General features: G+C 49.1%; 1 protein-coding gene across 1 annotated transcript in view; it reads left to right on the top strand.

Annotated features, from left to right (window-relative positions):
- The window catches only part of SLC4A5 (solute carrier family 4 member 5), a 128,699-nt gene that overhangs the window by 108,626 nt on the left and 5,102 nt on the right, over positions 1-14,971 (top strand). Inside the window, exons 21-25 of the mRNA XM_075911067.1 lie at positions 1,322-1,390; positions 4,154-4,327; positions 5,705-5,866; positions 8,642-8,726; positions 12,726-12,793. Coding sequence (XP_075767182.1) covers positions 1,322-1,390; positions 4,154-4,327; positions 5,705-5,866; positions 8,642-8,726; positions 12,726-12,760 — 525 coding nt within the window. The 3' untranslated portion in view covers positions 12,761-12,793. The remainder of the gene's footprint in view (positions 1-1,321; positions 1,391-4,153; positions 4,328-5,704; positions 5,867-8,641; positions 8,727-12,725; positions 12,794-14,971) is intronic.

A 14,971-nucleotide genomic window follows, 5' to 3' on the forward strand; every position in this document is an offset into this window, starting at 1 on the left:
GGGGACACGGGCCGGGAGGGGAGCCGGGCTGGCCAGGAGGATGTGTGTGTGGGGGGAACCATCAGGCGGGAAGTAGGGCTGGTCGGGGGGGGAGGGTCGGGGGCAGCGGGGCTGGCCGGGGGAGACCAAGGGGGGGACTGGCCGGCGGGAAGCAGGTCTGGCCGGGAGGGAGTCGGGGGGAGCGGAGCTGGCTGTGGAAGATCAGGAGGAGGAGTGGGGGAGAACTGGCCAGCAGGAAGCAGGGCTGGTTGGGGGGAGCGGAGCTGGAAGGGGGAGATCAGGTCAGGGGGACTGGCTGATGGGAAGCGGGGGGAGAGAATCGGCCAGCGGGGACTGGGGCTGATCCGGGCACACAGTCCCGGCGAAGCACGAGCAAGTCCAGCCCTGGGGATTCCATCCTGCCCCAGCCCTGCCCCCCCCCCCCACCTCCGCTGCATAGTTGCATACTGCCTGTCTGGTAGACATGCTCATGCAGTGTGAGTGTGTCTACCAGCCAGGCAGTTTGCAACTAGGTACTGATACTCCTAATAATAATGCAGGACAATGTAGCACTTTAAAGACTAACAAGATGGTTTATTAGATGATGAGCTTTCGTGGGCCAGACCCACTTCCTCAGATCAAATAGTTGATCAAACTATTTGATCTGAGGAAGTGGGTCTGGCCCACGAAAGCTCATCATCTAATAAACCATCTTGTTAGTCTTTAAAGTGCTACATTGTCCTGCATTTTGCTTCAACTACCCCAGACTAACACGGCTACATTTCTATCACTATCCTAATAATAATAAAACTCACCTAATTAGAAAATACCAGACATTTTATATGTCCGGTATTTTCTTAATTTTTTTCCCAGACAGAACCCTCAAATACCCGACTGTCTGGTTCAAAACTGGACACCTGGCACCCCTATTTACAGGGACATTGGAATCGTGAGTCTGAAGTAACAGGCTTGCTATTAAGATGTGGGATAGCTATGTCAGGGTGCTCCGGTATCCCGAAATAGCATTGCAGTGTAGATGTAGCCTCAGTGTTCAGATATTTATACAGGACACCAAGCAGAATCCAGGCCAGTGAGGAAACAGTGGCCCAGTTGGATATTGTTGGGTTACAGTGGAAAGCTCTGATTATTTTGCTTTCTGGGTAACTGCCAGAGAAGGCAGTGTATTACCGCACGCACTTGACCTCAGCCTGGCTCCCGTTCCATTTTGACCCTTTCTTGAAAGGGACGAACGTGGCCTCTTTTCTTGTGAAGTCACTGAGGACTCTCGTAGGCTGCTCTGAAGTCCACCAATTCTGTGTGCTTGTTTTCCCTCTGCTTGCAGTACATCCCTATGCCGGTGCTGTACGGGGTCTTTCTCTACATGGGAGTTGCCTCTTTGAACGGCATTCAGGTAAGACCTTATCCTGCTCCTGATCTTGTTCCCGTCATGTGCTGCTACCTTCTTCCCAGTCACCATCTTCATTCTGTTTATTCCCCTTTGACAAAACGGAATCATCGGTACGAATAGGCTGGCTGCCGAGGAAGGAATAGACCCAGCTGTCATCCTATGTATTGCAAAGGGCAGAATGGGGTCCTTCCAGTTGCTGGAGAGAGAGTTCTGTAGGCTCTGTGCACTGAGAGGAAAGGGGATACACTCCTTGGCTATGTCTACACTGCTGGCTTTTGCTGGCAGAGAGTATGCAAATGAAGCACTGATTAGCATTTTGTCACACTTCATTTGCATAATCTATTTGATCCACTTTTGCGCAAAAACAAGCAATGTGGATGTTCCCTTTTTGGGCAAAAACCCTGAGGGAGGCCGAAGGATCTTGCACAAAAAGGGGGGTTTTGCACAAAACGGAAATGTCCACACTGCTTGTTTTTGCGCAAAAACCCCTTGCACAAAAGTGGCTCGGATTGATTATGCAAATGAAGCACGACAAAATGCTAATCAGTGCTTCATTTGCATACGGTCTGTCAACAAAAGCTGGCAGTGTAGACAAAGCCCTTTGGACCTCTGCCTGTCTTAGGGTTTGGCACCGTGGCCCAATAGCCTAGTCAGGGTCGTCCTTAGGACGTGTTGAACCCTGCACAGTACTGTTAAACCCGTGCCCCTATCCCCAATGGCCGCCGGAGGAGAGGGGGGATGACGTTTTAGAGTCGTGTTTTTATTATCTTCAGCAACGCACTGTTCTTTAAAGCAAATTTTTAATTGAGATTCTGTCGACGAACACAGCAAATTCCAAAACGGACAGCATGTACCTGGGGTTGGCGAATGCCGGTGCCGTGGCTTCGTTGCCACTGGAGGGGCTCTTCTGCAGGTTCAGTGTTCTGTTAATTGCTCTGCCAGGCCTTGTCACGTTCAAGTTCTAGGTGAACTAGCTCCTGTCCGGAGGAAGTGAAGCCACAGAGCAGAAATAGGAAGAGGTAGGTGGGTAGAGATTAAGACCCAGCGGTGCCCCAAATTTTCAGGTACCCTACGCAGCTACATATTCTGGTAGAGGGAAGGACGGCCCTGCGCATAGTATCCATGTCAGGGAGATGGGTCAGACAAGAGTGACTCTCAGGGCCTCTCTGGATCTTTGTCCTTTCTGAGTTGTAGAAAGTGCTCTAACGGGAGAGGGCTGGGGCTGAGGTGATGAATGTCATTCTGCTTATGCTGGAAAAGCAGTTTCTCAAATCCCTCTTCCCATCAGCCACCTGATCCACCCCTCCCCATCAGCTGCAGACGCACGTCAGGAAATTGACATGGCACCTGGAGCCTGAGCAAAGGCCCTAGGAGCTGCAGGGCGATTGAGTTGACCAGACATGTGGTGTATTGCCTGACGGGTGCAGGGCTGTTCCTGGAAAGGAGAGGCTGAAATGGAATCAGCCCATATTTGAAATGACTAACATGGTTGAGCTTGGGAAGAGCCTTTGGCTCAGTATCAAGAACTGGCCATGCGCCCGCCAGTCGGAGAACATTCTGGGCTGTGTACCACGGAGGCAGCAAAACCCTCCATGGGAATCTCCCCCACTGTGGTCTCTGGCCACGACCCACCTGAGTTTCCCTCCAGGCTCAGTAATCCAGTTCTCATTAATGCCTCCAGCCAAAACTTGGTGTCAGAACACAAATGTGCCAGTTCTTGTGGGGCTGATTCCATGGTGGGGAAGGGAGTGAGGAAGTCGGAGGGGAGCTGCTCTCCGGATGCAGGATGCACAGCGATTTCTTCAATGGGAGCTAGGATTTCTGACGTTTTAACCCGACGGATAATTACCGTTTGTACACCGGGGGACTGAGTGACCCCGGCTGCGGTGCCACTGACTGTAGCGGTGTTACCAGAAAGGGATTTGGCCTGCTGAGTTTTAATCACTTTTTATGTTTTGTTGTTTGTTTGTTTGAAATGAAGGTTAAAGCTACATTTAAGCTGGAGTCAGGCTCCGAGTTAATATGGTCTGATGAACTTCAGAAACTATTTTAAGACGGATGGAGTAGCTTTAGCTCCCAGGATCCTAAATCCACACGGAAGGATTTGTTTATGGAAAGCACAGCACAGAGCAAACAAGGAAAGATCATTTGCCTGGCTAATGCGTTGTATGATTAGGACATAGGATTTCCAGAGCAGGCTCAGCTCCTGTGACCAGTACCTTCCTCCAGCCCCCTCCCTCAGCCAATAATTCACTTGGCCGGGCATGCAGTCATACGTTTGGCAGGGCAGTAAACAGGGCTGGGATTCCTTCCTGACCTCTAGCATCACACAGAATGTGCCCTGAAACATTAGGTCTAATGAGCCAGGCTTAACATGCGTAGCCATAGACTGGATGGGTTGGGGGGCTTTCTCTTCTACCCGTTGAGAGCAGAATGTGTGAAAGACAAAGAGCTGAACTAGTTCAGAAGGCATCACCGTGGGGTAGCTCTGTGACCCATGCAGGGCAGGAGGTCAGACAAGCTGTTCATTGTGGTCCCCTCTGGCCTCGGAAGCTGTGGGTCTGTGTAACAGCCCCTGGGACCAGATCTGAAGCCAAATCCCCCGGTGGGAAATTTGCCCCATTTGGCCCACTTTGCCCATTTGATCCCTGCAGCTCTCTCCTCTCCAGCCAGCACTGAGCACTTGACTTGGCTCATTTCAGAACCAAGCCCAGCTCCGCCCGCGGCAGGGCTGGAGCATAATGTGCTGCTGCTTTTTCCTGGCAGTTCTGGGACCGCTGCAAGCTCTTCCTGATGCCGTCCAAGCACCAGCCCGACTACGTCTTCCTTCGCCACGTGCCCCTGCGGCGGATCCACCTCTTCACCATGGTGCAGATCATCTGCCTCGCCATCCTCTGGATCCTGAAGTCAACTGTGGCGGCTATCATCTTCCCTGTGATGGTAGGGCCTCCTTACTCATGCTGGGGTGCCTTGGGACAGCTGGGGGAGGGGGGCAAGAGGGAGGAGCAGCTGGAGTCCTCATGCAGTCTCCTCTGCCCTGTATCTACTCGGGATAATGATCACTGATCTCCTTAGAACCATTGAATCCTAGGGTTGGAAGAGACCTCAGGAGTCATCGAGTCCAGCCCCCTGCCCAAAGTAGGACCAACCACAACTCGATCATCCCAGCCAGGGCTTTGTAAAGCCGGGACTTAAAAACCTCTAGTGATGGAGATTCCACCCCCTCCCTAGGGAACCCATCCCAGTGCTTCCCACCCTCCTAGGGAAATAGTTTTTCCTAACATCCAACTTAGACCTCCCCCACTGCAACTTGAGATGGTTGCTCCTGGTTCTGCCATCTGCCACCACTGAGAACAGCCTCTCTCCATCCTCTTTGGAATCCCCCTTCACGGAGTTGAAGGCTGCTATCAAATCCCCTCTCACTTTTCTCTTCTGCAACTAAGGGTATGTCTACGCTGCAGAGTTTTTATGGAAAAATGGCTGTTTTTCCAAAAAAAACCTTCACTTACGTCCACACCTCTTTCGGGAAAAGGCGTGTGTGGCCGGGGAAGAGGGAGTTCTTTCGAAAGAAGAGGAAAGAAGAAAAAGCACAGGTGCCCCGGTGGCCACTCCGTCCATAGTAATCACAGCTTAAATGCGATTGTGTGTCCATTCAGTGTGGATGCTCTCTTTCAAAAAAGCAGATCACTTTTTCAATGTATTTTTACTGTGTAGATGCTCTCTTTTGGAAGACTTTTTTTTGGAAGATCTCTTCTGGAAAAGCTTCTTCCGAAAGAAGCCTACAGTCTAGACATAGTCTAAATAAGCCCGAAATAGAAACATAAGCATTAAGGCAGCAGGTTTGTTTTCATGAGTGTCAAAAGCCGCCTCTCTGCTGGTCTTCCTGGCCTCTCCCTAACTTTCTGCCCTCTGCAGAGAACAGCTTAGCCTCCTAACTCAGCCAGGAGTTAGAACTCAAGAGCTTATCTTCCTGGAGCGTCACGCTGCCATGTCTGGGAGATGGCTTTGAGGTGCCAGCATGAGGTTGGACATGCCTTGGTGCGAGTCCCTTTGGCCTTTCTCATGCAGATACATTACGTTTCCTGTGGGGGGAGTGTTTCGTGTGAGAACTAAACAAACCCCGGTTCTCCCTGGGGTGCCCTTCTCCCCTGTTCCCCCCTTTCCACCAGCTTGTCGTGGTGCCCTTCCCCCCTGTTCCAGTCCTGTAGCTCAATGCGGAGTCTGGCCCGTTTTGTTCAGTGGAATCCAGTCACGAACCTGGATCTACTCCGGACGCTTTTGCCGCAGCTGTTCAATCTGTCTCCCTTTCCCCCTTAGATTTTAGCCTTGATCTTAGTGAGGAAAATGCTGGATTTCGTCTTTTCCCAACACGACCTGGCCTGGATTGATAACCTCATCCCTGAGCGGGAGAAAAAGAAGGAAGACGACAAGAAGAAGAAGAAGAAAGGCAACAAAGGGGAGGACAACAGCGAGGATGAGGTGTGTCCATGCTTGGGTGGAACAGCAAGGGGCTTACACTTCATTCCTGCTAAGGGTGCTCAGCTGTGCCCTCCTAGGGAGGGGAGGTTAACGTTAATGCCCAGATACCGCCCTGGGGATTTTTCCACTTGCACTGCAGTGCTGTGCTGAAAAGTGGCTTTGTTAAAACAATACCGTCAGGCTCCATGTGTATCATTGTGGCTCTGTGCCTCAGTTTCCCTGAGGCATGGAGGGAGTAGGCCAGCTTTGTAATGTGCTTTGAGACCTCCTGAGGAAAGGTGCTTGGTAAGAGGTCGGTCGTATTCTTATCGTCGCCTTGATTTCCAGAGTCAGCGTGCTCATCTGCTTGGGCTTTTTTTTTTTTTTTCCAACCTGCCAACTCTGGCAAATGGGAAATGAGAGTCCCGCAGGGTTTTCTTGCCCATCTCCCAGGAATAAAGCTTCTGCAAGTTGCATTCTGCCCTCACTGACACCTGGACAGTCCTTCAAGGGAGACACCCAAATGCAGCTCATTGCAATGTGGAAGACAAGTCTGTGGCTGATGCAGAAGGAGCAATACAATCCAGCTCCCTTCCTCAGCGGGGGTTGGCTCCCGAGGGAGTCAAAATCAGTAAATACCTATTTCGAGTGGGATAAATTGAGCAGGGTTGCTTCAAACACATACAGGAGCAGGATGACTAAGGAGGTGCCATCTCTTACACAGTTGAGTCCCAGGGCTTTCCAAACGCTGTGGGCTACCAAAAAAAATCCTAGGTTTAGGGAATCCATTATCCCCACAGTGATCCAGCAACTGTTAGTGCTAATGACAGTCTTGCCCGTGTTTTAAGGGATGTGCATAATAGACGCATGTAGCCATGCTAACAAAATGCCAGTCGTAGCCTTGAAATCCGCAGCAGAGTCACTGATAGAGAATGGAACCCCCTGCTGTGGATTCTTCTTCTGACCATATCTCTGAGATAACTGAGATTCCAGCAAAGGATTTTTAAGGCAAAATGCAACAGTGACTCACCCTACTTAGCATGATATAAATGGAAGAGAAGGGGGGGAACGAAGATCTGATGGCTGGGAAAACCTGTCAGTGGACGACCAAGAGCAGAAAAGACTATTGGGAACGTAACATAAATGAACCTCTCCAATTATGCCATCCCATAAAAGGGAGAGTCACAAAAGGCCGTCGGCACCCAGTTTCCACTGGAGTTGGGCCCCGAGTCTGCTGTTTGTGGCTGCCCATCGTCAAGTTTGGGAAGGGTGAAGGAGAGCGCCTAATGGGGCCCTGATTCAGGACAGCACTGAGGCACGTGCTGAAATCGTTTTGACTTAAGTGCTGTCTTGAATAAGGGGCCTCGGCAGTTTTGGGATAAAGGATGATTCCAGATGTTTTGAGTGCTGCGTTCAGTTTTGGTCACCTCGTCCTCCAGATCTAGCAGCTAAAACGATTAGAAGGGACTTTGGTGAGAGGGAGACTCATGAGGTTAGGATAATGCACTCAACAAGCCACACACTGAAAGTGAGAAGGACTTGCTTAGTTAATTCAACCTGTGGAACTCACCTCTGCAAGGCCGTGTTAAAGCAATTGTCTCAATAAGTCAAAGGAGGAGGCATTTATATGACTAAAAGTAGCAGTGACTGGTGTACTGCTAGCTGAGATAAAAGGGCCAGCAGGGCTTATGCTTTTGGGCATAAACTGATCACCAAACTCCTTGTGTGGGGTTTTCTTGTTTTGTTTTTTGTTTTCGTTTTTGTTAAGTCACCAGATGAAATTTTGTAGACGCGTCTGAGTGCTACAAATTCCAGGGTTTATTTCCCCATTGATACAGCGTCTCTCTTCACTGCCTACCTTAAACAGATGCACAGCGTTCATTGTTAGAGCTGCCACGTTCCCTCTCCTCCAGAGCTGGCTGCATTTTCTGAAGGGTGACTTCTGTTCATAAGCGGGTCTTATTTATTCAGATATCTCTGACCCAGAAATCTTGCTTATTCTAATCTTAAATTATGTCCCCTTATGTGAATTATTTACCAAGTAATTGAACCCTCCTATCCAAACCCCTTGTTTAGCAAGATGTTTCTGATATCCCCAAAGCATTTCTCATAAATGGCTTTGACCATAATTTAGGAAGGCCTGTGGGATCCTTTAACATGGAAGGTTTGTTAGAAAAGTAAGCTACTGTTATGGGCAGGCATATGTTGACCTGATTAATATTAATTGGTGCTACTGACGCTGATCATTCCGCCATGCAAACAGATAAAAAGATGTCTAGGCTGGGATTTTCAATGGGAACTGGGTACACAGTCTCTTAGATTCCTTTGAAAATCTTGGCCTTCTGCTACATGCATATGAGTAATTTATTTCATGCTGAAGGATGTCAACCTGTGGAACTCCTTGCCAGAGGATGTTGTGAAGACTAGGACTTTAACGGGGTTCAAAAAAGAACTAGATACATTCATGGGGGTTAGGTCCATCAATGCTTATTAGCCAGGATGGGTAGGAATGATGTCCCTAGCCTGTTTGTCAGAGGCTGGAAATGGGTGATCGGAGAGGGATCACTTGATAATTACTTGTTCTGTTCATTCCCTCTGTGAGATCTGGCATTGGCCCCTGTCGGGAGACAGGACACTGGGCTAGATGGACCTTTGGTCTGACCCAGTGTGGCCTTTCTTAAGTTCTTATCTCTGTATTTTCATGAGTATGAGCATGAGTATGTTTTCAGGCATGCGAACCCCGGACGTGTCTGTATGAATCAATGTTTTCACTGTCTCTTCCCACTTTTTTCCCAGCCTCGGTTCCCAACTCCCTCAGTTATAAAGATCCCAATGGAACCCGTCCAATCAGACCCCCAAAACGGTACCCGTTGCATTACCAGTAAGTACAGCACTTAGGTTCTGTCTAACCTCTGCTATTTACTAACCCTCAGCTCCTCAGTCTAGTCTGTGACTAATCAAAGTAACTCACTGCAGGTGCTTGGCTTGTTTGGAGGCTGTGGATATGTGTAAATAAGAGATCTGCAAACAAGCTTGAGGAAAAGAACATACACACATGGGTCCATCAGCTGCTTTGGAGAGCTAAACTTGATTTCGAAATTGTTTTGCTGCTGAAAACTCCATATTCTGGATTAGGCATGCCAGAAACCTCTCACAAGAACCTGTTCCTCTGGGGTTACCAGCCCAAGGGTGGGTTAAGAACCAGGAACGCTGTAGCACTAATCCTGGCTCTGCTACTGAAATACTGTGTGTCCTTGGGCAAGTCATTTTACCATAGTGATGGGTGCACTTACCAGCACATGGACAGAGAACAAACATTCTTACGCCTGTTTCCCCATATGCAAAGATGCAAAGGATAAAGCTTTAGCTACCAAATGGCGGTGGGATTTAGGGAAAGGGATGAGACTTGATTAGTTAATGCGTGGAAAGTGTTACATTTGCAAAGTGACAAGAGCTGCTTGCTGCTGTTAAAATGCCAGATGGCTTGGGATTCAGGAGCCCTGGACTCTAGGATGTCAGGCAGGTGACAAGCTGCCCGAGGAGACTCTGATTTTGGCTGCCCAACTTCATGCACCTCCTGCAGGTGGCTTCCGAGGGTGCTGGGCATATGCCGAGCTCTGCAGGTACTCAGCACATGAAAAGACGTCTCTTTTGGGAAACGTTCACTCTATCTTCTGGGAGCCTCTCCCACTGCAGCATGGCACAGGAAGCAGAGATGGCCCGGGAGAATCACTAACCAAAGCTGCATGTGTGCACAATAGACACTGGATTCGTGTGCCTTTGGGTATGTCTACACAGCAAAGTTATTTCGAAATAACAGCCGTTATTTCAAAAACTTTCCTAGCATCTACACAAGCCAATCGCTATTTCAAAATTAATTTGAAATAGCGGAGGGCTTATTTCGAAATTTGTAAACCTCATTCTGCGAAGAATAGCGCCAATTTAAAAATTGCTATTTCTACATAAGTGCTGTGTAGATGCTTATTTCGAAATAGGGGGCCTACAGCCCTTCCCAGGGTGCCCTGCTAGCCATCCTGGCCACAAGGTAACTTCTGACCTGATCCTCTGCCGGAACCTGCCCTGGGGTTCCAGCTGGCCTTAAATGCATTTCAGCGTCCAATCAGTGTGGACGCACTATTTCGAAATGCATTTTGTGTGCAGATGCGTTATTTAAAAATAAGATATTTTGAAATAACACTGTAGTGTAGACATACCCTCCGAAAGACACCTGTGTTAATAGCCTTGCCTCTCTGCCGTCTCTCCTGCCCCAGGCTACAGCAGGTCAGAGAGATGCTTGAGTCTTTAATTGAAAGTTTTATCTGGTCGCTTGGGTAAAGGGGCTGGCTGGTTTGGAGCATGGCCTTTCTCTGGGGGAGACTGGTGGAGAGCCAGAGCTTGCTCCAGAAAGTTCCCAAGATCTGCTCCAAGAGTCAGAAAGGTTCAGCCTCAGCAATGCTGGTAGCTGCAGCCGTCCCTCTCGTAAGGGAGAGGGCTGGAGGCGCAGCGCGTGTGGCCAGTTACTAGCCGTGCACGTAATGGAAACTGGCCACTCAGCTGGCACGAGGGGAAGGTCTGGGCCCAAATCCACTGGGCCAGATTCTGGGGTGGAGTCTGAGGACTCAAAGCCGGCGTGATTGACTGTCTGGTCTCCTGGGGGTGTGAGTGACACCTTCTTCGACTCACCCGCTTCGAATCCCTTCAGCTCCAGGAGCAAAACCCAGCAGTGGGGATGTCTGGGGAGTGTTAAAAGTTGCCCATCAACACATCTGACCATCTGAGGTTGGTGTCGGTTGCACGCAGTCGAAGGCATAAAATACACCCGTTCTAAATTCAGTTACTGTTCTGACTTTGGCCCCTCACGTTTGTCCGATCCACCCCATCCCATGAGGTTCCCCTGCCGTCAGCCAGGTGGGAGTGGAACTTCTCAGAACCGATCAATTCTTCCACACAGCGGCCTCCTGACTCATGGGCTGTCCCCGCTTTTGATGGGATATTGGGGAGGAGACAGAAGTGGTCAGCATCCACACCCGGTTCGCTGTAGCTGTTCTCCGGTAGGGTCCCTTCTCTTTTCTCTCATGGTTGTCCTATGGGACAGTCTGTGATGGGGTGTCAAACAGGCAGAAGTGCTTAGGGTGACAATTCCCAAGGAGACTTGGACACTGCTCTGCCTTCGGCTGCTTTGAAACCCTTCGCCCTAGCACTCACTTCTCTGCCGGAAGGTGAATTTAGACTTGACATTGCCAGCGGACTTCAAGCTTTGTCCCAATGGTTACCCGTGTCTAGCTCCCATGGCCTAGATGAAGATTCGGGATATTTCTGGTTTCCATAAAGAGTCCTGCTTCCTAAGAGCAATGAGGTTCCCAGATCTGTTCTCCAAGGATGAAACCCACTGGTCCATTGTCCTTCTCGGGTCACAGAGGCACTTGATTCTCATTTTCACTGCAAGCCTTGTAGAGAGACATTCAACTGACCGGTGGACTGGCAGTGGGATACACAGGCCCGATTCACTCTAGGGGACAGAGATGCAGCCTACACTGTAATGCAGAGTTGATACCATCTAGGGGTGCTTTGTGGCTTAGGAGAGGGATGTTAGGAATCTCCGTCCTGTTCCACGTGGATAGATACCAGGCTCATGCTTGGCCCATTCGCTTATTGGCAATGGCAGCAGGTGACATCCTTGTATTCTTGAAAGACACCTATGAATGGCCCTGCTATTGATCACAGCGATGGATTTGGGCCCTGTGCATCGGAATTCCCTTTCCCTGGGTTTGAGACACGTGCTTGTCCTTTGTGGTTCTTCTGCAAGAGGATCCCAGCAACCCTGCACTTGGGTGGACAGATTGAACCTAAGGTCTAGAGAGTTGGGATTTTGTGGTAAGCTGGTGGATTTATTTTTCCTGATTGTGGGGAAACCAGTGCCAATCCTTGGGGAGAGTCCTGCTCCCATTGCCATCCAGGAGAGGTTTGCCACAGATTTCAATGGGATTGAGGTTTGTCCCCCAGAATTGAGCACTTACGTGATTTAGGAGCCTAACTGCTATTGACTCTGAGTGCCATTTAGTCTCTTGATGCCAAAAGCACTTTTGAAAATGGGACTGGGGCTCCTAAGTCACTTAGGCGCTTTTGAAAATTGCACCCTTGGACCCTGCATTTACTAACTCACAGAGATTCGCCCCTTTTCACTTTTTCTCTAGTTTTTTGGTTTTCTTATTTTTGTGCTCCAGATTCACAGTTTTCAAAGCAGTTGCCCAAATTAAACTCTCTCATCCCACATTTTACCCCCTCGACAATAGTGACCTGATTTTCAGAGTTTCGGAGCACCCACGAATCCCATGGAAGTCCATGAGCGCTCCTCAACATTTGACCTGGATTCCTAAATACTTATTTAGGGGCCTAAATGTGCACACTCAGGCTCAAAAATGTTGGGTTAGAAATTGAAAAGGAAAAAAAACATGAATCAAAGATCTTATGAGAGCTAAAAGCAGAAGATTTCTGGTTCCCTTTTGCCTCCGGGGATGTTTTCCAAAGGCTCCTAGCCACTCGTTGGAAAGTTGGATGTGTAACTCCCTTTTATGCCGTTGCCACTGCCCCCGCCCCCCGTTGGTGCCATATTCATTTCAAAGTTCAGTCGTTCCAGTGATTTTTTTTCCCTCCCACCAGTTAGTGGGTGGGGAGAGGTGACCATGAAAAGTTCACTGACCTTCATGGTTGAGATCTCAAGGCTGCTGGAGTTTCCATGGGGCTGCTTCCTGCACGCCCCCAGCTGTACAGTGATGCTCCCCTCTAAATGGGATAGTCCTGGGGGATTGCTCTTTTTTTGTTTGGTTTGGTTCCTTCCTCACCCTGAAACGGTTTCATGTGCATCTGTGTTTCCCTCCAGGAAAGAGGTCCTCCAGCTGGAGCTTTGCGTTCTGATTCCTCTCCTAACGGTTCAGACCTGGATCGCAGGTAAATGGCATTTCACAGGCACCTCGTCCCTTCCCCTGTTATAAGCCCGACCCCGCCATTGCTAGTGTCAGGCCCCTCCCCGGGCGCAAGCTCTGAGCAGGAAGAAGAATTGGTTAAGGCAACAGGTGAAGGTCTGATTAGGAGTGACGGGCAGAAATGGAGGAAGGGAAAATTCAGGCTGATCAGGAGGAAGAAAAATTCTAACCCACAGCTCTGTGGGTACAATTCACCCTCGTGCAGAGAGCACGTGCTCCATTTACATCATCACGGTTTAAAGGGTGTGAAAGGCTGGGGCTTGCTTTCTCTAAGGCCCAGTTATGGGTAGATACAAAATTGGCATCTGCAAAAATGATCTGTGGATATAAAGCAGATGTCGGCAAACATGTAGGGTTCAAGACACAAAATGTGTGTCTGCATTGGCAAAAATGAGCCGTGGATATCTGCAGCCACATCCGCGGATGTGGATACCCACGGGTATAAAGCAGATATCTGTGGATTCACGGGGCAATAGTTACAGGTGTGTCTCCACAGCAGCTACAGCGTATACTTGCAGCTTGCACTGATGTACAGCTTGAATCTAGCGCGTTTGGATACCAGAGCAGCCAAGTAGCAGCAGCAGCACGGGCTGTATCCATCTGCATCCCTGGATAAGTCCCGGAGTGGCCAGCCCATACTAAAGCCAGCTGTGTTACAGTTCCGTTGTTCCAATACCCAAGCAAACTAGATTAAAGCAAATGTGGGTGTGTCTGCACAAATTGCAATAATTCCCCATCACTGATGGAGGGATGTGCCTTAAAGAGGATCAATATCCTCTCAGAGGCAATGGTGTCACTTAAAACCAAGCTAGACAGAAGCACTGTCTGCAGGAAGCACTGTTCAGCCAGCTGGTTAGGCTAGAAAACAGACTCATTTTAAAGATCTAAGAATCTCTCCAGCCCCATATCATGCCTGATGGTGCTTGAATGGGCCAACAAGCTGTAAGTCTGCTGGAGAAGCGATGACTGAGTTTATTGGGGGTTGGATGTGAGTGTGTCTGTGAATCGCACCTGCTAATAACAAAAAGTAGGAAATAAAAGGCCCTGAGAGTCTCTGTGTCAGACAATCACTTGCCATCAGACCACGCGTATGATGCAAACTGAGAAAAGCCAACGTGGAGGTTCACCTGGTCGCCGGTTCAAATCCAGCACAGGCTGTTGCTGTCGGCTGGCCCTGTGGCGCCCATATTGGTGGTCGGGGGGGGACTCAGTCTGATTTCAAACCTGCCAACAGAAGTGACATGAATTGGCCCCTTCACTATAGAGAAGCCAAGGACTGAGCTTCCATCTCTTGTGCCGAGAGGGAACATGATAACTTTCACATACGTAAAAGGGTGTTACAAGGAGGAGGGAGAAAAATTGTTCTCCTTGGCCTCTGATAGGACAAGAAGCAATGGGCTCAAAGTGCAGCAAGGAAGGTTTAGGTTGGACATTAGGGAAAACTTCCCAACTCTCAGGGTGGTTAAACACTGGAGTAAATTGCCTCGGGAGGTTGTGGAATCTCCGTCTCTGGAGATTAAGAGCAGGTTGGACAGAGACCTGTCAGGAATTATCTAGATAATACTAGGTCCTATCAGGAGTGCAGGGGACTGGACTTGATGACCTCTCAGGGTTCCTTCCAACCCTATGATCCTATGACTTTGCTTACCTGTCACAGTTATCAGATAGGTATGCCTGTCAGCATTAAATTCACAATACCTACAAAGAAAATGGAGATTGTTCCTGTGCGCGCTGCGTTTGTAGTCCCTGTTATCGGGATTTTCTTTCTCTGCACAGGGTTTTGCAGTCCTTTCCCATTGCAGTATGCAATGTGACTCTGTCATGATTTACAGACACACACACACAGACATTAAAAGGGAGTCAGCGGGAGCTAAAGATATGACATTGGTCTTGAATTCAGATATTTCTGGCTTGCAGCTTTTGTTCTGCGCAGTTCCAAATATATGTCATTGGCTAGATTCTTAAACACTATGTCTATGTCTGCATTGCATCCCTCTTGTGCAAAAGTCTATGCAAATGAAGCACGGATTAGCATATTGCCACACTTCATTTGTGTAATTAATCAGGTGCCATTTTTGCGCAAGGGGCTTTTGCGCAAAAAGGAGCCATCTACACAGCTCCTTTTTGTGCAAAAACCCCCTCT

The sequence above is a fragment of the Pelodiscus sinensis genome, chromosome 28 (assembly GCF_049634645.1).
Source record: "Pelodiscus sinensis isolate JC-2024 chromosome 28, ASM4963464v1, whole genome shotgun sequence".
NCBI classification, from domain to species: Eukaryota; Metazoa; Chordata; order Testudines; family Trionychidae; genus Pelodiscus; species Pelodiscus sinensis.